At 38.1% G+C, this 24,788-nt stretch overlaps 2 protein-coding genes across 2 annotated transcripts; both read right to left on the bottom strand.

Moving 5' to 3' along the window:
- Positions 1-931: 931 nt before the first annotated feature.
- Positions 932-8,446, bottom strand: LOC131229198 (RPM1-interacting protein 4-like). Its single transcript, XM_058225085.1, has 4 exons — positions 8,197-8,446; positions 4,343-5,122; positions 2,465-2,665; positions 932-1,375 (listed from the first exon to the last, which is right to left on the bottom strand). The coding sequence occupies exons 1-4, from the start codon at positions 8,200-8,202 to the stop codon at positions 1,355-1,357; spliced, it is 1,008 nt and encodes a 335-aa protein (XP_058081068.1). The 5' UTR covers positions 8,203-8,446; the 3' UTR covers positions 932-1,354.
- A 3,520-nt stretch (positions 8,447-11,966) lies between these two features.
- LOC131229496 (uncharacterized) lies at positions 11,967-18,300 on the bottom strand. Its single transcript, XM_058225458.1, has 4 exons — positions 17,713-18,300; positions 14,483-14,932; positions 13,371-13,668; positions 11,967-12,490 (listed from the first exon to the last, which is right to left on the bottom strand). Exons 1-4 carry the CDS (start codon positions 18,115-18,117, stop codon positions 12,357-12,359), a joined length of 1,287 nt encoding a protein of 428 aa, XP_058081441.1. The 5' UTR covers positions 18,118-18,300; the 3' UTR covers positions 11,967-12,356.
- Positions 18,301-24,788: the final 6,488 nt, after the last annotated feature.

The raw sequence follows: 24,788 nt of genomic DNA, 5'->3' as shown, positions 1-24,788 counted from the left end.
GGCTTGCCGCATCCTGTAAGCGATTTGCAAGCAGCCTGTCAGTTCTCTCACTTCACAGAGGAGAGGAGGCACATAATGCTTTTAGGAAAGTGTATCTAATACATGCTTCAACCAGGACATATTGGAATTTTGTTATAATTAATTTCCTCTTTTAAAAAAAATAAAAATAAAAATAAAAATAATTGCTGGTTTCTGTTTTTTTATCAAGAAAATAAATGCCAAATAGAAATTGTCGTTCAATGTTTTCACTGTAAAACAACTGTAACTTTTGATCCATTCATTATAACGAAACACAAGACTCATCAATCTTTATGTAACAATGCATCAGGTGTCAACCAGCCTACTATGCCAGTCGAAGACATCCATTTTGCGAGAAAATGTAAGTCTTAGGGGTCAAAATCAAGATTCTAGGAAAATTTTACTTTTTTGGTAATTTCCATTTTCTTCACATCTCTCCATTTCTAGAGTTTTAGGATTTTTGTCTTTTTTGGAAGTTGCTTGTAATAAAGCCGAGAATGTTTTGGTAATGTCTTATTGCCGTTTCTATTTTTGGCAAATTTATCATTTGGGAGAGATTTTGCTATTTTGGGTAATTTTTAATCAATTACGGTTTTGGGTCATCCATATAAATGATGTAATCAAGCAATTTTAGATAATTATTCAAAAAAAAAAAACACCTGAATTTTCTCTCTTACTTCTTATGAATTCAAGAACTCACCTTCTGGATTCAAAGTCTTGATTAATTGAGGAAGGCATTGATATTCTTCTTGTCATTTCATGCTCTTCTCTGCGTCACATACCCACTTAATACTTTGAAACGTGAGCTTTAGATAGTGCATGGATGCACTATTGAATTGCATTGAAATGAAATAACTAGTTAAACCAGTGAAAATGTATAGATTTCAAAACCCAATATATAGATATGATTTTCAGCAACAAGTATGAAGTTTGAAAATTTGCATACTGAGCCGAAGTTTACCCAACAATAAGAAGCCCGATAACAAACAGTTGCTATGACCATGCTTCCTCACCACGGAATTTGTGGCCCATCAACTTAAGATGCCAACTATTACTCAAGTCGACAGCACAAGTATTTTCTAAAGACAGTTATAAACAGATTTAATCAAGGATTATATAAAGAATAGAGTTGTCTTAAATATAAATGTTGAATGAATAGGAAACAATTATAAGTAGAAAACATCTGTTCTTACAAAATCCTTCGCCGCATTGTAAGGAAACAGCAAGAAAACATGGTATTACACACTTAATATCTCAGGCCGTCAAAAACCCAACATAGACAATAGAAAAATGCCAGCTTTCAGGTATGCGGTCACGTCAATCATCTGTTTGTCTTCTAAAACAGGCCGCAACATTTCTACAGAAGGAAAGATTGGCAGAAGAGATGAGATTTGGAAAAAAAAAAGAGAGAACAGTAGACTTAAAAAAATTTGAAAAGGCATTCGATCATGTTGTTAGATCTTTCATGTCAGCAGATGTGTCAATGTGGCACATGTGTAAGATCCAGGGCTTTCATTTGGTGGCCCCCGCCATACTTTTGCCATGGCAAGAAATCAATCTGGTTTGATCTTCAGCAGGGTCACACATAGAAAAAAAGGACAATTTAAAGAAAAAGTAATGCTTGGACATTTTCACACCGGGCTCGAGTGGGGTGGCCTGTGGGATGTAGGGGCACACTCAGGATGGGCAGCCCGTGTGAGGCAGGCTCCACCTATGTGAGGCGGAATCCATGTGATGTGGGGCTCACTAGGGGGTTCGGCTGAGGACCTAACTCATGGGATGTGGGGCCTGGGCTATGAGATAAGGGGATTGATTCACCACGCTATATCAGTTCGAGCTTTTAGAGTAAGTGGTTAGTTGTCCTGCATCAAAGTGGTATTAGAGCAGGAGGTGATTCGGGCAATTGATTCGAGATAAAGGGATTGATTTGCCACGCTCTATCAGTTTTAGAGCAAGTGGTTAGTTTAGTTGTCTTGCATCAAAAAGACCCATGATCGGCATTCATCACACATGCATGACCAACTTGATTTTCAAGTCATGATAAAGGGATTAACTTGATTGATTCGAGATAAAGGGATTGATTGGCAATGCTTTATCAGTTCGAGCTAAATGGCCCGGATATTATCGATTTGAGATAAAGGGATTGATTTGCCACTCTCTATCAGTTCGAGCTTTTAGAGCAAGTGGTTAGTTTAGTTGTCTTGCATCAAAAAGACCCATGATCTGCATTCATCACAAATGCATGACCAACTTGATTTTCAAGTCATGGTACATATAAGGTGGGGACCACCTGTTGAATGGCCCAGATATCAAACCCATGGCAGTGGACATATTGGAAGAGTAGGATTTGAGATCCAATGTTTAGTAGTAGCCACGACAGGGCTCAAGATACTAACACAATAAATGATGCTCTTATGGATAAATGCAGCTTTATTGAATCAGATACCTTTGATCTTGACGGAGAACGACCGTTGTTTTTGTGGCCACTGTTGGGATGCAAGGTTGTTTCAGCAACAGTCGAGAATCTAGATTTTGCGTTTTGCTTCTCTTCTTTCACCTTGTTGAAAATGACAGTAAACCCGTCACCTGATCTAGGATCTGTTTCATCCCAAGAACCAAATTTGGGCACTGATGCGATTCTTTGAGGCTGCCATCAGCACAGCATTCACAAAATCAAGTACCGTACCATGTAAATCAAAGAAAGAAAAAAAAACACTCGGTTATAGGACAACTAGACATTAGGCGATCAAGGCAGATGCATTACATTGAGGTGTCCTACAATTAGGGCTGTCAACGAATCCATGTGGATCGGATATCACAACGTTCACTTCCAATATCCAACTTGGATATTGGATACAGATACGGATACTAGACAAAGAAGTCCCATATAAGTCAATACATATATTATCCAAAGAAGTTAGATAGTCGGGTAATTGGATATCTGACTAATATCTAATTCAAAAACTAAAAAAGTTAGTTAAATACCTAATAAAATTACAAAAAAGCCTAATTTAGATTTTTAATTTTTAATTTTTTACCATGGATGAATGCTTAATAAACTAATTAAAAATAACGGTTTTCATAACATAATGATCTAGTATCAAGCTATAAATCTTAGATCATTTAAATAAAAACTTACTGACTTTGACAAAAGATAAAGTCAATCATCAACAATGGTCACTTAACAACTCATCATCCAAGTCAATGTCAGTCAACACTGTAGAAATTTATATATCACATATCATTGTTTAAGATTTTAGTTAAAATATTATTAATTGGGTAAATTATGAAATGCCCTTGGGAAATCAGGTAAGTGGATACAGATATATGGTAATATTCAAAACCGACCTGCTTAGAAGTTGGGTAATTGGTGATAATCGGCAATCAGGTAAAATCTTTTGAATTTAGTAAAAATCCCATTATCCAAATCAAATTTTCTGGGGTTGAATATGACAGGTGATCGGCTAAATGGAAATCTATTCCCAACCATACCTATAACAAGTGGATACTTCAAAACAAGCAGCGGCTTTTTGTAGTTGTGTCTGATAATTCATCTTATATGCCACGTCCATGTTGTATCTAGGTATTGTAGGAACTACCACACACCAGTGCCTACAATGGCTTTGAAACAAAACGTAATTTTCTTTTGCTAAAAGATCTTAAAACATGTGCTAGATGTTTAGGTTCACATGGAATATTGAAGTATTCAAAACAGCAACTAAAAGACAATGGTTATAAATTGAAGTATTCAAAGCACATTTGTTTTATGTTTTGCTTATGAAGAAAAAGGAATGCTAGGTTTGAGAAGAGAGAGAGAGAGAGAGAGAGAGAGAGAGAGAGAGAGAGAGAGAGAGAGAGAGAGAGAGAGAGAGAGAGAGAGAGAGAGAGAGAGAGAGAGAGAGAGAGAGAGAGAGAGAGAGAGAGAGAGAGAGAGAGAGAGAGAGAGAGAGAGAGAGAGAGAGAGAGAGAGAGGTTCTCTCTCTAAAATGGCTGTTTAGAACCAATATTTTCAGTTAGCTATGAACAATCCATAACATTTTTTCTATTACAGAACTAACACGAAGATTCCATTTAAATTCTCAATCCGATTGACTTACAGGAATGCAATTCGATGCCGAAGAAATGACCAAAGGTAGGAGTAGAGAGATTTAATTCACAATGACAACCAAAACCCCAAATTTCAATTCAATGCATTTCAAGTAGGACCCGGGATTATTGTAATATCCATCCAGGGGCTAGAATCTACGTTAAAGAATCTAATCACTGCAATTCAATTGAATTGGGTATCCAAACACAGGCCTAGTAGCAAGTATCATTTACTTACAATTTCATTCACTCGGGTGTTCAGTGATGGTGTATAGCTATTGCTACCTTCACCAGAAGTCCTACTTTGGCTGGACCTTTCAGTGTGGCGGTGAGATTTTAGAAGTGAATAATCAGAACTGCTTTTATCACTTCCAGACCGGGACTTTCCGTTCTTATGATTTCTATTTCTCTGAGGATCCAGAGAGGCTCTATGATCTGCATGAAATACATCCTCTTCTTCTCTGCTGCTATGTTTCTCATGCTCTTGTTTCATGACATGCATACCTTTGTCAGAAGTGACCTGGAATGGAGGAGCGTGAATGGCGTGATGACTCTCGGGAGCATGCAGATTTTCTACATGTTTCGTTTGCCTTGTTTCGCTTTCATGGTTCGACACTCTGGTCTGGAACATGAAGGCGTCAGGGTTTTGTTCGGGATGATTTGGGTTTATCATCTTTGTTCCGAGAGTTTTCGAACTTTCTACACGGTGCTTTTGCCTTGTCTTGCTTTCATGTTCTGATGCCCCAACCACAAACATGAAGGCTTCTGGGTTTTGTTCGGGATCATTTGGGTTTATCATCTTTGTTCCGAGAGTTTTTGAACTTTCTACTCGGTGCTTTTGCCTTGTCTTGCTTTCATGTTCTGATGCCCCAACCACATACATGAAGGCTTCTGGGTTTTGCTCGGGATCATTTGGGTTTATCATCTTTGTTCCGGTGCCTTTGTCTTTGCGTGCATTCTCAAAGTAGGTGGTGTAAGGAATGTTTTCGCTGTCCCAATCACCGAACTTCGGGACGTGCTGGATGATGGCGAATACATGAAATAAGATTTATAAGAATGAATGCTTCGTAACTTTTCAATCATTTCTCATTAATGAAAATTGCAGATTTACACCGAAATAAAGATCATGGTCTACTTGTATGTGTTTAAATACATGTAGGAGATTATCAATAATATAATGTGGCATGATGCATAGTTCGAAACATGGTTTTAGGAAACATCTGAGTGGGATTCTGCACTACCTGATCTGGATTAGTCATGACTTGATTCGACACCTAACGAGTCAATCCGAGTCTAAAAACCATGGTTCGAAACCATGAAACCCGAATGGATTTGATGCCCAGCTGGGTTGGCGATATTTAAATAATAATCATATGTAGAGAATTAACATGCAAAGTAAACAAAATTTAAAAAAAATCTTGTCCATAATTGTAATAATGCAATATAAAACTAAAGAAGTATGAAAAACATGCTGATACTAAAAAGAATATGGAAAAAAAGCCCATTTTTACCACTTCAATCAGTTAAAACTGAGTCAATATCAAAAGATTACTAGGGATTTTTCTGCAAGAACTTAGAAATCTGATATAATTTCATAATGAGTTGTAATGTCTACGAGGATTAATAGGAATTTTTAAAGCATTGATGAGAACCCTTTATCGATAAATGACAGTTCGTTAACAAATGCAGCTAAAAAGCATGCACGTGCAAATGCTGGAAAGTGCGTGGAACATCTGAATGGTACTTAAGGTAGCCTCCACTTCAAATTGGTCCGCACATTAGGTGGGCCAACAATGTACATAAAGAATAAAAAGTTCCAATGGTTCATGATCGGCATGTACATGTGGCCTACCCCTATCATGCCTGTGACTCAAATACATAGCAATTCACTAACATGGACAGTCCCCTCATGGAACAGGGGAGACTAGTATATTCCTTACAATCACATGAATTTTCCACTTTCTTATTTGAATATTGATTAGGAAAAAAATGAAAAGAAAAATGAAAAATCATCTTTGCAGATTTTAGAATGGTTTATGGCATTTTATTCTTTCTGCAACAAATAAACAAATGGGAATTCACTTGATACTCTGGCAACGTATGACGCCTGATACACAAGCACTCAGAATTTGTACTTGAATTGACTAAATTGTAGAACCTACTGTTCTTAACTTACTATCCTAAAATCGGGTTGGTTGAAAAATCCTAACCTCTGATTCTGGACACTTATTTGTTGAAATAAGACCATTGGATGTTTTACATTTTTAATACTCCAATAAATGCCAATCTGATAGTCAGATAAGTGTAATTTTTGGTTCAGGACACATCTAAACTGGGACCCACAATTTTGACGGTTTAATTTAAATTACTTGTGTGACACATATGAAATTTTCAAGTAATTTCTAAGTGCATGAGTATCATCCATTGCACTTTGCTAGAGTATCAAAGTTTTTCTCATAAACAAACATGTATCTCAATCAGTTGCTTAAGAAAGTGATAAAATACATTGCATTACTACATGTGCTCATTGGTCTGCAGATGTTCAAATCAGTTTTTGAAAACACGACTGAATGGTCAGATCTGAACTGGCCACAAAAATGAGACGGGTCATCAGAAACATGGCTCAACCAATGTGGTCAACAGCTTTCATTAAAAAAATATAATGCCATAGGTGAAGTTCATAACCACCACTTCTACTTTAAAAACAAACACCTAACTACCATGCCAAATACGCATTATTCATTAATTATTTTTATTTATATCAATCCAAATTAACTAGATTTCCTGCCCAAGACAGGTTGACATGGGTCTGAGTCTGACTGAATTGGCTGGTGGTTGGATTGAACCGCCCATGAAACGGTTCCATGCCCGGTCTGAGTTTTAAGTAGTGGTACAAATGAATGATTGGCTTTTCCAGGAAGGAAGTGCAATTATATTGGCCGTCAAACATGATTCAAACCATAGTCATTTAGGTGCCAAATCCTCTGCCATTGTTTCGATCCATCTGTTATCTTTTTATTTTCTGAAAAATTGAGAGAGAAATGGCATTTTTAAATGGAGAGATGATCAAGTGTGAAATGCTTATAGTGATGTCTGATCAAGATGGGACAGAAACAAGAAGTGGGCCCACTAGCTTTAAATTGTGATGGATCAACCAGGGCCAATACTCATTGTTGTCATATCATGATCAGATGGTATTAGATTCATCAATAGCAAGATTTCGATCCCATTTCCTTGGGTGGAGGCACATAACTGCTCGGTTTTCAGGGTTCTGAAGAATTGCCTGATTAGAGATTGAACAGTTGGGTTGACAACTGATGAAATTTGGTGGGGTCCACTAAAATGATATAACATGATGGATGCTCAATGCCCATGAAAATTGAATCCATGAGATGTTTGATGATGAAAATAAATGTACACTAGAATCTCAAAGGGGGTACACATAAAACATGAATTAGAATTTGGACGTCACACATGTTCAGAAAATCTGGAATGCTTGAATTGTGGCCCACATTTTGGATGGAGCACAGGTCTAAATCACAATGGCTGAATGATCATAACCACCCAATTGATGGCTATCAAATGGATGGTTAAAAGTAAAGTGGTCGGCGAATCAGATGGTTAACAACAATCTGACCAGTGAGATTTTCAGGCCATGCTCGATCAACGCTCACGATTGGGACTATCCTAGACTGTTCAAATCGTGGAGCACATTTTGGGTAGATCGTAGACGAAATCACACTGACTGAATGATCCTGACCATTGAATTGATGGTTGAAAATGAAGTGATTGATAACCCAATCCAACAGGAAAAATCAGACTATTAAGAACATTTCAATCAGTGTGATTTTCGGGCAATGACCCATCAACAATGAGGCCTTTGATTCGGATGACCTTGATTGCCCATACACATATATATGCCACGGTGTACTGAATGAGTGGCAGAGAGAATTCAAGATTCAACTATAGTAGTTATCATCATCCATAAGTGCTAATTATCATATTCACAATTGATTAAGAAAAACAAGATGTGAGAAACTGCAAATACAGAGAGAGAGAGAGAGAGAGAGAGAGAGAGAGAGAGAGACTCACAGCCATGATGATCAATCAAAATGAATTAGATGGCGGGGTTTGTGATGAAACTGAAAGAAACCCAGTTCAAGAAATCACGAAAAAAAAGCCCAAAAAAATCCTTCTCATCTTCTCGTAATCAAGATTTTTCATCTTGTTTTTGTATTTTGGGTCCTTGGGAAATGTCGATTCTCACAGCTTGCAAACAATCATTCGATGCCTTCAATGCTCCAAACAAGCTTTTCAAACCCACCAACGTCTCTCTCTCTCTCTCTCTATCCTGTTTTGTACTTTCTCATGCATTGTTCTGAGTCATGCCATGGCTACCCGCGAGTAGAATCCTAATGGCCAGTACACATGCCATCGTCGCAGGAGTGCGATAGATCAGCAACGTTCATCCGAGAAACACCGGGTAATAGCCGTAGCCCATAGATCAACGACTCGATTCGGTAGTGATCCATCCAGTATCGAGGACGGTACTGGTCGGTGCTCTGTGGGGCCACCATGATGCATGTATTTTATCCACGCCGTCCATCTATTTTTTCATCTCATTTTAGATCATGAACCGAAAAATGATGTAGATCAAAATCTCTGGTGGACCACACCACATGAAAAAGTAGTGATTAAACACCCACCATTAAAAACTCCATATGGCCGACTGTAACGTTTATTTGCCATCCAACCTGTTCATTATCTCACACATACCTGCTCACCGTCATGGATGAAGGGAAAACACAAATATCAGCTTGATTCAAAACTTCCGTGGACCCAAGAAGGTTTTAACGGTAGACATTTAATCACCACTATTCCCTATGGTGTGGTCCACCTGAGACTTCGATCAGCCTTATTTTTCGGCCCATTACCTAAAATGAACTGGAAAAATAGATGGACTGCGTGGATAAAACACGCGCATCATGGTGGGGCCCACAAAGCACCAACCGGTACTGGAGGGGTCACTACCAAATCCCTGTCATAAATCAGATGGATCTCATCATCAATGTGAATAAATCCAATCCGTGGACCCCACCATGATGAATATGGAAAATCCAATCCGTCTTGTCAGGTTCTATCTTTGATTCTAAGCCATTGGGAATATCTCCCGGATTCACTACTCAGATGGCAGGATGGGTTCCAGATGCCAACCATAGGTTTGTTTGTGTGGTCACTATAACGTGTATCTTTCATCAAATCCATTAATCAGGTGTATATCATCAGGATGAAGTGAATAAACAAAAATCAGCATGACCCAATTCTCGAGTGACCACACTGTCTGAACTTATGTGTTTTGGGTGCAAGTTTACATTGATCCAGGCCATTGGAGATTTTTAACGGGCTGATATTTAATTGTACGGTTAGAACAAGGGTTATTACCTGATGGACGGAGTAGTTTTCAATATACAACATGGTGGGCCATGATATGAAATAGAGTTATCACCTGATTCCTATCGAAATGGACCGTTGCCGATGTACCAACCGTCCATACTACTGGACAGTGATGTGTGGGACCCACCATGATATATGTGTTTTATCCAAGCCGTCCATCTATTTTTTCAGATAATTTTATTTCATGAAACCAAAAATTAGTTAGATATAAATATCAAGTGGACCACATCATAAGAAAACAGTGGTGATCCATAACAGTAAGGCTGATAGAAGCCTAATGGGGGAAACAAGGGAAGTTGGGAATGAGAATAGTCACCGTTGAAACTGTCCTGATGGTCACAGTAATGTTTATATGTCATCTAAACCGTTCATTAGGTGAGTTCCATCACGATGAAGTGAAATACTAGATATAAGCCTTATGAGAGATTTGTGGGGCCTGATAAGGCAACAACTGTGGATTTCATACACACATTACGATGGACGGAGTGGATTTCATACACACATTACGATGGGCCCCACAGAGTTTTTGTTGCACGTCCTACCTGTAACACCCATGAATTTCGAATAGCATGCAAGAAAGGAAACTTTGATACTCTAGCAGATTATGATGGATGATACGCAGGCTATAAGAAATTGTATATCTGTAATAAGTTTTTAATTCAAATTAAACGTAAGAAATTGTGAATCCCAGATTAGATGTACCATAAACCAAAAATGACACTCATTTGATTATACAAGTGTCGGATTAGTAGATATTTATTGTACGGTTGAAATGAAAATATCCTATGATCCCATTCCAGCAAACTAGAGTAAGGAATCAGAGGTTGGGAATCTGATTTTGATACGGTAGGTTCCACAATTTAGTGGTTGAATTATTTTATGCCACATATGCAATTTCTGAGGGGCCTGCGTATCAATCATCACACACGACCAGAGTATCAGATTACCCCGCGTGCTAAGATCACTGAATCCTTCCCAAAAAAGAATCATTGAATCGAGCACGGGCAGGTGACGTCAGCACCCCGGTTGCATATTCAGACGGGGTGGATTATGTGTTACCGGGTAGCACTTTAGCAGGTGTAACCCTTACCGTAGGCCCACCATGATGATTGCTAGTACATCCATGCCGTACATCCGTTTCCCCAGCACATTGTAGCGTAGTACCAAAATTTAAGAGATAAAATTCTCAGGTAGACCCACTGTTATGCAATACACTTATATATATATATATATATATATATATATATATATATATATATATATATATATATATATATATAGAGCATTTAATGCTCTCTAAAAATTTTAAAAAAACTCATCGTACGTGGTGCGACTCCAAATTTTGAACGATCCATGTAAGGCGATACCTCGTAAAACCTCTCGGGCCCAATTTTTTCTTTGATCCAAAACTTTGGTAAGCCATGAAAAATAAAAATAGTTTCCTTCTTGATTTGTATTTCTCTTTGCCATGTCCCATTATAATTTTAAATTAGGGTGAAAATCTGTCCCTTAGGTTTCATGCTCACCTGTGTTTAATTCAAACGGTCCATGTGATGCGGAATCCCATGAAACCCCACGGGACAAATTTTCATCATGATCTAAAATTCTGATGTGCCATAGCGAAGAGAAATGCAAATCAAGGGAGGAAACTATTTTCATTTTTCATAGCCTACAAAAGTTTTGGATTAAAGTATAAATTGGGCCTGAGGGGTTTAATGAGGTGCTTCTTCAAGTGGACCGTTCAGATTTTGGAGCCACATCACGTATGATGAGTTCTAAAAAAAGTTCGCACTAGTGCGCTGCTAAGCATTTGGCGCACATATATGTGTGTGTGTGTGTACACACACACACTCGCAGACTTTCCTTCCTACACCAAAGCCTTCTTATAAGAGTTATGCCCTAGGTATACCTGCAATGTAGTATAGGATGCACAAATATAGGAATTTACAACGAGTGCCGCCTTTAAGGTGGAGATGGAGCCTCAATGCAGTGGAGCAAGGCCACACAACCTAAGCCCTCTAAATTATTTTGAACCTAACATTGCTTCTCTCTACCCGTTCAAGTTAAAGGCTCTAAGAGAGGAGTGAAAGGCCCAGTTGTGATAGTCAGAAAAGGCATGATGACCTATGGTTTAACAAGTGAGAATGGTGGAAACCTTAATTAGTCAAGATAAAACTTGATGATGATGATGATTTCGATATAAAAATTTTAGTATATGGTGCAACTAAATTATGACTCTCAATTTAAATAGTTTAATTTCAATTATACGTAAGTGTGGTAACAATGTCTCATATGGTAGAAGCTTACCATACATTCAATGATCACACCAAGCTTAGCAACCTTAAGTTATCTTGACTTATCTGCCCGTCATGACAATATTCCAAGTCTACAAAGAAATGAATCAAAATCTTTTTCATTTTTAATTAATGACAAACAAAAATCTTTATTGAAAGCAAGAAAGCAAAAGGGTTACAACCAAAAGGCTAAAAGAATGATGAGATGAGCAGACATCATGCTCCCATTACATAGAAGACCTCTCCTCACAAAAAGACTCCAATGGCTCCCGCCTACATCCCTCGAAAGTGGCTCAACCCCCCTCTTTGGAACACTTCCTTGTAGGTCTTGACTTTGTTGCAAAATGTTCTATTGTTGCGCTCTTTCCAAATCGACGAAAGCCCAGAAAAGAAGATGAGAGGTCATAAGATTTTCCAATTCCACCCGACCAAACGGGCCCCATATACGGGAGAGAATCTATACTGTCAAAAAGAGTGAGAAGCGAAAAGGCCACGACTGTTTGATCAAATTCCCACAGTTTTTCCTAACAACCATAAGAACAAAGACATTTCAATCCCAAAAATGGTATGCAAATATGTCCTGTCCATGGTGAAACCGAAGACTGTGATTCCAGCTCTGTTGTTTTCGAAATATGTCACTGCATTGAAACAAAGACACAATGGTCATTGAAATATCCAAATTTAATATTGATTAAGGGTGTGTTTGGTTGGACAAAATTTTGTGAAATATCATGGAAATTTGCATCAAATTAGACTGATTAATCATGATATTTAGTGCACCCAAACGCATTGTAAAAAAGTAGTTGGAATTTTAAGAAAAGATCCCCTAAGTTTGGGTTTCATCCAAGTGGTCCACCTAGTTCTTCTGTTGAGATAATGGAGAGGATTGGTGCAGTGTAGAGAGGTCTGGGCCACTCATCAGGTGGGCCCCACCATGAACATGCCCTGGCTCTCAAAACAGGCTGACCCCATCTCATAAGTGTGCCACACTGCCATGTGCTCCAGTCCATCTCATGCAAATCACCTCAACGGGTCACTTTGATATGTATTGGAAGAGTTTGGAAAGGAGATAGCTTGTGCATTAGACCTTGTACACCCTATGATTGACCCACCTCCTAAGGGATGGCCAGAAGCTCTAGCCCCCACCTCTTAGTGGCTCAATTTGAAACCTTGTTGAATTGAGTGGACTCAAACTTGGGCTAGTTTCTTGAAATTCTAATGAGTTTTTCTGAGTTTCATCAATAATCAATAAATATTTAAAAGTAAATAAAAAATAAAAATTTAAAAGTATAAATAATGCCTAGTTGTGTCAGGTTCAATTGAGTTCTGTTGTGTTTTTTTTTTCTGACTCGAGTCAGGGTTTAATCGAGTTGTGACCAAGGCATGAGCAGATTGAGTTTTTCTCAAGTCTTAGTAAGATCTGGTCGAGTTGAGTCGAGTCAGGTGAGTGTATTTGAGTTTTTAAACTATGCTTTAAGACTGACATCCATGTGAGAGTGGAGGAAATCAGTGGCTCACCTAGTGCTTGCCTCTTTTGGAAAGAGATGGTCCGGGAATGGGGCAGCACCATTTTGGTGTCGACCGCATCATCGTCGTCGCTGCCAACTTCTTCATCTGAATCGGCAGCAGCTGAAAAATCGCTTGGCCGCGAGGGGACCTGAGTTGGGGTCTCGTTGTCCATCGTGTCAAAGGAATCGATGGTGGCGCACACATGCCACTTGGCAGCATGGGAAGTGATGCCCTGTGCCTTGTGTGTGATCTTCGTCGCGCTGCGCAGGCATATGAACAGACCAGTCACCAGGCCCACTGAGCATAGCTGCACACATTCAATAGAAGGAAAATTCAGTACAATTCAATCAAGAATTGATCTAGTGTGAGTCAATCGAGGAGAAACTCAATGCAAGTTGACATCACAACCATCCAACGATGATCGGAAGTCAGCGGGCCACACAGCTAATCACACTAATTCAGTTCAATTTGAGTAGGCCACACTGAATTTCAATGCAAATTGCCTTCACAGCCATCCAAAATCATGACTCCAAGGTAACAATTCGATGAAATGGAAAAACCAACATTAGGCAATTATATGGAATTTTAGTTCAAGTCAAATTACCACCATCTGATCATGATTGGAAGGTAATGGCCCCCACACTTGATAGTACAAATTCTATTCAATTCGAGAGGTAATGGTCCAATTTGAGTAGGCCACACTGAATTTCAATGCAAATTGACGTCACAGCCATCCAACATCATGACTCGACTGGCGATGAGCTCTGCACTTGATCATACAAATTCATTTCGATTCAATCGCATGGAAAAGATCAACGTGAGCCAATCAGACTGAATTCTAGTTTGAATCAATATCATCACCATCCGATCATGATTGAGAGGCAAGGGATCTCTGACAATACAAATTCTGTTCAATTTGAGTGAACCAAATGACTGTCCTGTCAATATCAAATGGTGAATCTCCCAACCATGATCATACAAATTCAGCTCAGTTTGATCAAGAGGATTGATCTGCTATGAGTTGGGTGGGGATTAAACAGTTATATGAATGATACTGACTAGCACATGCTGGGCTGATCACACACAATTCAAGTGAGGAAATGAGATGCTTGACAACTTACAGCAAGTTCGCCAGCTCGGAAGATATTGGCATCTGCATGAGACTTGGTGACGATAAGCAGTGAAGCAAGCTGGCTAGCGGTCACAAAGACAAGAGCGCAAAGTATAAAAGCCCGGTAACGATGGCTTATGACCTTTAGATGCGTCCGAATCCTCAGATGCTCTTTCAACACCAATGCTACATCGGATTCTTCTTGGAAGACCTGAGTAAAATCCTGCAACCGGAGTATCTGTAGGTGGCAGATGAGGCGGAAGAGGACGCATACCAGGAAGTAAATGGATGTCCTGTAGAGCCATGAACATAGCTCCAAAATGCATGCGATAGCATCACTCACATATACATTGCCTAAGAAAGGAATCTGCGACGCGCCTGAGGCGTACCACCATATCTTATATGCGCTTTCCGCCGCGAAACAAGGGACAACAAAGACGGAAAGGAGATGGAAAGATCTCTGCATAGGAGGAAACATGAAAACATAACTAGTTAATCTTTTTGTTTGAAATAAATATTAGTACAGTGATTTTTTCTTTCTTTCTTTCTTTCTTTTTTCATCTAACTGTTCGGATTGGTGGAAATAAAAAAGCAACAGAGGAAAGAAAATCAATTTAGATGCAACGATTTTCCTCATTGGCGAAAGAAGAAGACTTGGGAAATCGAATTTCCTCATTAAGGGCTATTTCCTTTTCCACTCTCATATCTTTTTTTTTTTTCCACTCTCATATCTAAATAAAAGGAAACATTTTCCTTAGTTTTCCTCAGATGCAAGGTTTTTTCTTCCTCAAATCCCTTTTGATTTCCACCAATCCTAAATAGAAATTGGGTTGGTCTGTATGGTAATGAAAATTGAGGAATTTGGAGAAAATGGGTATTTTTTAAATCCTTTTTTTAAATCTTGTTTTTAGAGAAGAGGATGCCTAAAAATGAGTTCATCTAATTTTAGTGAATCGTAATTATGTATTTTAGATATTATGTCCTTTTAATCTTGATAACCAACAATCATGATTTCCGATACATAATTATGATTTATTAAAATGAGATGAATTCAGTTTTAGATGTCTACCAAATCAGCCCTTTCTGATATGGTTATATGTATGTGCATATGGACGCAATTTTTTGCAGTTTATATGTGAGATGATGGATGTTATAATCTTAGTATAAGTTCCTACATTCTAAATTATAAATTTAAATGACAACTTAATCAACAGTAAAGTAACATTAATCTCTCAGGATGATAATTTGGGGTCACTAAAAATGGCGTTCTGGATCGCAATTGATCGATAACTGGTCCTGCTATCCATGTAAAGGAGGGTTTAGTGATATTGGTAACATTGGGTTGGATTGATATTGTTGAAGAAAGAAATAGAACAGAGATTTCAGGTATTTGTAGAGATTGAACTCATAAGAAGAGCAGTGTCTTTTTCCTTTTCTTTATCAGACAAGCTGGAGTGGTTGCATTCATCTAGGGAAAATGGGTGTCTCTCTCTCTCTTTATTTCAATATTTGGAAGTTAAATAAGGAGAACCGATCACGAGAATATTCTGATTTTCTTCTTTTTATCTGGCAAAAGTTGTATTGGATGTCTGGTCATGAGAGAGAGAGAGAGAGAGAGAGAGAGAGAGAGAGAGAGAGAGAGAGAGAGAGAGAGAGAGAGAGAGAGAGAGAGAGAGAGAGAGAGAGAGCTATATTGAGCACATCTTTTCCATAAAACAGCAATTGGATTAGTTTGAGTTGAGAGAAGGATGAAGTTGGACCACATGTTTTTTTCACTTCTCCTATCCTTGAGCTTATATGAAAGGAATCAACACAAGTTTTCAATTTCTGATAGCAAAATATTGATTTTTGAGCCATTTCTCCCTTTTTTCTCTAGCCTTTTGATTACAAAACCAGAACATGACTCAACTGTCCTGTTATAAGCAACCATACCAATGGAAAGGCCCCTCTAGAGTATAAAAAGCAAATGACTTGATTTTCATCCACCAGTCCATAGAAAGATGTAGATGCTTCTAGGCTATTTTAAAAAGGAAAAGAAAAACCATTGCTTGGTCCACCTAATCAATGCAAAGCTCACAATGGGTATTTTGGTCAATGCAGCATGAAATCCTTACTTAGGTGGACTAATCATCAATTGCATGGGTCCATATTTCCCATGGCTTATTCCTCCTTTCCTGAAACTTCCACAAAACTTAGATTTTAGAATTTATAACAACGATTAAATTATCGAATTCGGAGCACGACTCATGTGAGACTGAAACAGGTATAACTTGCCCTAGCTCATACATACTGGGTGCGTCACATCAGTCTGTTTCGGTCCCACTTCATCAACCAAAGTAATACTGTGTCGTATTGTATTGGACAATATTAAAAACCATTTTACCATAACTGAATATAAAAAAATTTATAAAAAAACCCATAATTTTTTTTAAAAAAATCATTGCATCTAATTTCGACTCGCACGGAACCAAAAATGGTACAATTTACCCCTACTCATCCAAATTGTGCATGTATTAGTCTGTCTCGGTTTCTCTTCATTCAGTCTGGTGATTCATTTAGCTGCAGTCCAAAATTATACTAAATCATATTGGACAATATTTCAAACCATTTTACCATAACCAAATAAATTTTCCAAAAAGACTCGTAAATTAATTTTTAATCAAGGTTGAATCTGACTAGCATAGGTCCAAAAATGTACAATTTACCCCAACTCCTCCATATTAGGCATTTATTAGCCAGCCTTGGTTTCACTTCATTCAGTCCAATGACTCATTTGTTTGCAGACTGAAATAATACTACTTCACATCAGATAATATTAAAAACCATTCTACCATGACTAAATAATTTTTCTCTAAAATGACACATAAATTTTTTAATCCATATATTTAAATTCAACTAACATGAGACCAAAAATAATACAATTTACCCCCAACTCATTAATATTGGACATGTATTAGTTAGCCTTGGTTTCACTTCATTTGGTTTGGTGACTCATTTGGCAGTAGATTGAAATACGCATCAAATAATATTTAAAACCATTCTATTATAACTAAATAAAATTTTTTCTCTAAAAAGATACATAAATTTTTTTAATCCATATATTTAAATTCAACTCATTAATAAAAATGGTACAATTTACCCCAACTCAATTAATATTCGGCATGTATTAGTTGTTGGCTTTGGTTTCACTTCACAAATTTAAGTTATTATATTTGTTAAAAGGCATGGAAGAAAACATACGTTGAGCTGCATCATGTAACACTGGCGGACTTTTTCGCTCTCGTCACAGAGCCTATCGAGGAAGAGGAACCTCCGGAGGCCGTAATTCCTAACAAAGCGAGAAAGGCAGAAGTAGGAGAGGGTGGCGATGACGGTGAGGGAGACCTGATTGACAATGTCGTAAGGCCGGCGGTGTTTTCCATGGCAGCCAGGGCAGGAAAGGACGAAATGTGAGAGGGAAGGGACGATGATGGCGAAGAGGACGAAGACTGTCCATGAGATGAATGCATGCCATGGATCTGATTGGTCCACGCACAGCCACCGTAGGCAGGATCTGAAGCTTTGAAGCTCGTCGTGAGCGTGCGAGCTGCATCGTAACAACGCCCTCTTCCTCAATGCTTCTTCTTCACGTTGTTGTGATGCCATTTCTCCCTCTCTCTCTCTCTCTTCAAATTCTCATAATTCGTTTTGATTCTTCAATCTCTCTCTTTTTCTTCAAATTCTGATAATTGGTTTTGATCCTTCAATCTCTCTCCGTCTCGATCTCTCTCTATCGAATTTTGATTGTGGGAAGGATATGAAATTAGAGAGAGGTTTGAATTATGGTTTATATGCTAATATTGGGAGGTTATATACACGGAAATTCAGTGTATAATAATGGATTTTGTTTTGCCTCTGTCGCGATTGATGCTTTATTGTGTGTCGCTACTAACTGGGCCCACATGCTGAGATGGTCATGTGATTTTACCCTGTATATTGTTTTTAATACTGTATATATAAGATATTAGATAATAATCATGATTTATTGATGATCTTAATCTTTGATTTTTAGATTTGAATACAAACCATTGAAATTTTACTTTTTATTGTTTTAAACTTATTTATATAAATTGACGGTTGTTTTGATTTCCTTCATGTTATATACTAGGTAATATAACATAGATTCCACAATGTGGACGGCTCCGATCATAATAATAATTGTCACGTGGGGCCCAGTAGGTGGAAACAAACGCTCGATATGAGTCGCGGCAGAGGCAAAATCAACTCATCAAAAAGGGGGAAACGGATTGGTTACTCCCCCTGACACCAGCCCCGGGGCTGATGGTCGGTGATCTGTGGGCCCCACCATGATGTTTGTGTTTCATCCATTCTGTTCATCCATTTTTAAAGATCATTTTAGTCTTAATCCCAAAAATTAGAGATATATAAGCTTCAGGTGGACCACACCACATGAAAACAATAGTGATTGGATATCCACCATTAATATCCTTCTAAGGTCCACTGTACTTTTTATTTGACATCCAATCTATTGATTAGGTCATACAGGCCCAGATGAAGGGAAAAAACAAAAATCAGCTTGATCCAAAACTTTTGTGGCCCCCCAAAATGTTTTTAATGGTCGACGCTCATTAAACACTGTTTCCTGTAATGTGGTCCAATTGAGATGGGGATATATCTCATTTTTGGTCTCATACTTTAAATGATCTGTAAAAATAGATGGACGGAATGGATGAAACACATACATCATGGTGGGCCCCACAGAGCACCGACCATCAGCCATTGGCTGGTGTCAGCGGGAGTAGCCAATCCGTTTCCCACAAAGGGTGGGGACGGGACGACGTGGGAATGGGGCTATGGACAATATGAGCTGTCACTCCGAATGGCGAGATTCCTATGTTAGTTCTGCACAAACTTCAAAATTGGTGGAGACTCTTCATCCATACACGTGGCACATTTTGGCGGCGATCCGGACCGTCCAAATCGTTGCCCCAACTGTGAAATTTAGTATAATATAAAATTGAACGGAGAAGATAGTATTATCTTTCTGATTTTCTCTACGAATTTGGACCACTCATCATTTTATGTTATTCATCCATTTGATACTAATTAATTAGATTCTTACAATAGCTTGGTCATTGTTATTTCATAAACACAGTCCATCAATAGTATGATCCGCACGTTGGACGGTCCGGATAGCGCACGATTGCCGAATATGAGGAGGATGACTCACTAACTTTTTTTTTATTTAAATTGTGTAAAACTAACATAAAAGTCTACCACGTCTCCGGTGTGAAATGGAAACGGATTGGCTGGTGTACCAGCCACCACCGACTAGGTAGGTGTCGTGCGAGCTCCGAGTTATACGAACGGTTCAAAGGAGATCAAAGTTACGTGGCCTCATAATGATGTATATTTATTATATCCATACCGTTCATCCATTTGGAGAGATCATTTTAGATCATGATCCCAAACATGAAGCATATCCAAAGCTTAAATGGACCACACCACAAATAATAACAGGATAATGATTCTTACCGTTAAAACATTCGTGGGGTCGACCATAACGTTTATTTTCCATCCAATATGTTCATGATGTCAAAAATTCCTATACGAAGAGGAAAAAAAATAATCATATTGATCCAAAACTTCTGTGACCTCAAAAGGGTTTTAATGGTAGACGTTCAATCCCCCATTTCTTTTTACGGTGTGGTCCACTTGATTTTTTTATCTATCTTAATTTTTGTATCAAGCCTTAATACGATATCATAAAATGTGTGGATGGTTTGGATATAACACATACGTCATGGTGGGACCCACAGAACTTGATGACGCCGACACACCTGCCAATCTGCTTCCGAAATATGGGAATCGTGGAAGTGCTAATCTCGGGTGCTTCATCTGGAAGCGCGAAAGGCATATGCACTATTCGTGCAAACAATGCGTACGAGTAAAGGATGCAAAACGTTCAAATATCTTTATTAATATTATTATTTATTAAAATTAAAAATTATAAACATTTTTTTTTTAAAAGCATGCATTTGAAAAATCATAACCAATGGTTTACATTCGATTCATTAATATTGATTAAATTAAAAATTAAACAAAAATTATTATTATATAACATATTAATTTGGCAAAAAACAATTTATTTAACGAGTGAGATCTTATAAAAATATATAAATTTAGAAATACCATGCGTTTCTATTTAGCGCTTGAAGATGGGGCGCATAGAATTCATTTGGAAAGAAAGATTCTGTTCTACGCTTCTCGACGTTTGAGAGAGAAGCGGTAAGAGATACCAATACAAATAAATGCATTCGAGCGAATGGATCTTCAACACTCACACATGGCAACAGTTATCTCATATACAAGATCCAATCCAGTAATCAGATTTTTAATGTATTTATATATATATATATATATATATATATATTATAAAATATAGAGTTATCTAAACTTTACTTACATAAAAATTTATATTTGATCTTGACCGTTGGTATATTATCATGTATTTATTTTGCATATGTATAGCCGAACAGTCATTTATTTCATCTTTCTTTTAGAATATTTTTCTAGAAACTGGGGCCTGCCAGATGAACGGATTGGATCACGTATATATGTGGGATAAAATGCCAAATAATGCATTCGCTCGAGTGCACTTGGCATTCCTTGCTTTCTTTTCTTCTTTCTTTTAACAGATCACGGAAATATGCTCTTTTTCGCCGAAAGGCGAAATCGGTCTTTTCTTGGGTAGTACGCGTACCCGATCCAAACCGTCCATCAATGTGGTCCAACATGGACGACCCGCTTACAAATACTTGCGGTGATCCGACTATACTAAATGTCATATCGGTGGCATCAATGGTACAATCAAATCACACAGTAAGACTTTAAATTCTAGCTATATAACTGTTGCACCTTTGCAGGTCTTTAAATTTTCAAGATAAAAATTAGTTTATTTGGAGAAAGAGCCCCAGCCTCTTTTAATCCTGTAAGTAACGAGCGCACAACGATTGGTTGAATAGATAAATAATTTAGCCACAATCGAGCCTCACTCTATCTCAGCACCATAAATCGATGGTCATAGTTTGAATCAGATCTGATTAGTTCTAACATGCCCACAACCCTCACATGTATTCTATACTACTAAATTTGCAACCCAATAACATAGTAGAAAATAATATAATTTAAATGCTTATAGTTAAAAACGTATTAACGGCCATAGAAGTTTTGGATTAAGATAGGATCGTGATGGATGACAAAGAGATTTTTCCTACTGTATATCTGACCTTTTATCTACTAACTTTTCAGAACCACATAAACTCTACTTTCCATAACTAAACCACTGTTGTATGAATACTGTGTGGGTAGACGAAAATAAGATTCCAACCCTGCCCATCCAACCCGATCGATCGGGTGTGGACCCGATCAACCCATCTTGTTGCCCGTCCAACTCAGTCGATCCTGTCTTACTGTCCAACTGGACATGTATTAGCTACCAACGGGTTAAGTAGCAACACTTGCTACTGAAGTGATGTAGCCAAGTTATGTGGGTCCCACTATAATGTATGTTTTTTATCCACACCGTCCATCCATTTGGAGAGATCATTTTAGGGCATTAGCCAATGAATAAGCTAGATTTAAAGCTCGAGTAGACTCACCACAAAAAATAATAGAGAGAGTGACGCTCACAATTAAAAATTTCTAATGGTCACAAAAGTAGTTTTTGATCAAGCCGATATTTGTGTTTTTCCTTATTTCATGTCTATATTAACTTATGAATATGTTGGATCTCAAATAAACATCATGTGGACCTTAGGAAGGTTTCAACGGTGGGCGTCACTCTCTCCACTGTTTTTTGTAGTGGGGTCCACTTGAGCTTTGGATTTGGCTTATTCTTTGGCTAATGCCCTAAAATGATCTTTCAAAATGGATGGACGGTGTGGATACAAAACATACATCATGGTGGGACCCCAAATAACTTGGTGACGTCACTGAAGTAGCGAGTGTCGCTACTCAAAGCAAGATCGAGATGCCCTGACATTCTTCTCAACTCAAACTTGACCGAGCACTTCGTGGAATTGACTGAGCACTTTATATGCAATGAACTGAAAATGACAAACCCAGGATGATCTAAGGACACAGGCATGGGGCCGCGGCGGCGGTTCCGACCTTAGTGATTCGGATAAGACTAATGACTGCAATGGGGGTACTCTAGCTTCATGAAATTGACCGAGCTTCACATGAAATTGACTGAACTTCACATGAAATTGATTGAGTATCGCAAGTACATTTTTTTTCGGTTTAGGGTGTAGGGTTTAGGGCAATTTGTTCAAATATATCTATAGTGCGTCGTTTCTTCGATGGATGTACAATTTTTGTTCTTTGTTGACAAAATAAAATGACGAAAAAAAAGTAACAGTTTGGTGGAAAGGTATTCTTGTACGAAGAAGAGAGTAGATTTCGGAAAATGAATTTTAGGTAGAAGGGTATTGCGGTTTGAAGATGAATTTTTTTTTCAAAAAATAGATTTTTGGTAATAGGGTATTCTGGTATAAAGAGCAGAGGGGATTCCAAAAAATAAAATTTTGGTGGTAGGGTATTCTGGTATGAAGTGTAGAGTAGAGAAGATATTAAAAAATAGATTTGTATTACAGGGATAGTATCGTTCGAAAAAAATATTAGTTTAGTTTGGAAAAATAAAGTTTGCATGGCTTAGAAATGCCAGTGGGTTAAAGATAAGATTTAATGTGGAAAAAAACTTGATAACAAATAAACATGACAGCCCAAGAAGCTTTCAATGGTGGAAGTTAATATCCATACTAATTTTGGTGGTGTGTTCCACTTGAGCTTTTAGATATGCCTATTTGGGAGCATGGATTTGGAAACCCAGATTTGCAATCCTCCCAGTGTGTTTGTCTCCCTGAGTGTGAATCAACTTTAATTCGAAAGTACTTATTTATGGTGTATTTACAGGGGTTTGAATTTAATTATTAAATCAACTTTAATATTTCTAATTAGTGAGATATGTAATTTTTGATACAATAGTTGTGATAAGCCCACTGAAATATATGCTTTGCCTGAAAATGATGAAATTCCAAGTCTTGGATGGGCCGCAAGCACAAGATCATGTTTGAGTGACTAACCAACAATTTTTAATCATTTATTAACATGGACAATATTTGAACGGTGCTGATTTACATAGACAATGTTTGAATGGTGCGGTGCTGACCATCATTAGTAGGCCATGCGCCCAATAGAATGGTAGTATAATGACGCATGTTACACCTGCAATTATTGAAATACCATTGTGATTTTTATTTTCGATCCAAATTATACATAAAGCTACATGGACATGGATGAAGAGAAAAACAAATATCAGCTACATCCAAAACTCCTTTGGCCCCTTAGAAGTTTTTAATGGTAAGAACTTAATTCCCATTTTGTAGTCCACTTGAGCCTTAGATTTGCCTATTTTAAGCTTATACTCTAAAATGATATGAAAAAATGAACGGCCAGTGTGGATAAGACCCATATATCACGGTGGCCACTCAAAGCTCCTCCCCATCATCATAACCAAATCTCAGATGGACCACACCACAAGAAACAGATGTGATTGAACTACCATCATTAAAAATTTTTGAGGGCCCACCGCAATGCTGATCCACCATCTATCCTTTTGATTAGGTCACACAGACCTGGGTGACACAAATATCAGTTTGATCCAAAACTTTTGTGGCCCCTAAAAAGTTTTGTAAGGGTGGACCTTCAATCGCCACTGCTTGCTCTGGTGTGGTCCAAATGAGATTTGGATCCGCGTCATTTTTAGTATAGTGACCTAAACTGAACTGGCGAAATCGATGGTCGGAAGGGATAAAACACATACATCATGGTGGGGCCCACAGCACTGACTCACTGCTGAAATCGAGTTCCCTGATTGGGGGATTGGATTTATATAAAACATTGTGGGTCCCACAGTACTTGAGTGTGGTGGACACGTAGATGATTCTATTCAGGTCATACACGCCATCACATGGTTGTGAGGCCCACCTTTTGATACTTGTACAGTCATAGCGCGTTTCACTCAGGTGCCAACTGCTCCATACCACGTCACATGTGAACAAGCTTGCCACGAGTCCGTCCCATGAGGTCGAGCTTTGTGGGCCCCACCCTGATGCGTTTCGAAAATCTACCCCATCAGTCAGATGCACCATTCCATAATGGGCCTAGATATAAAAAATTAAGTCAATCTGTGACTTGTGTTGGCCACACCACATACAGAAGTAGAGAGGGGCCGTGTCCAACTGGACATGTAT

The sequence above is a fragment of the Magnolia sinica genome, chromosome 16 (genome assembly GCF_029962835.1).
Source record: "Magnolia sinica isolate HGM2019 chromosome 16, MsV1, whole genome shotgun sequence".
Taxonomy (NCBI): Eukaryota; Viridiplantae; Streptophyta; class Magnoliopsida; order Magnoliales; family Magnoliaceae; genus Magnolia; species Magnolia sinica.
Note: the sequence above shows the minus strand (reverse complement) of the source record. Positions and strands in the feature narration are given on the sequence as shown.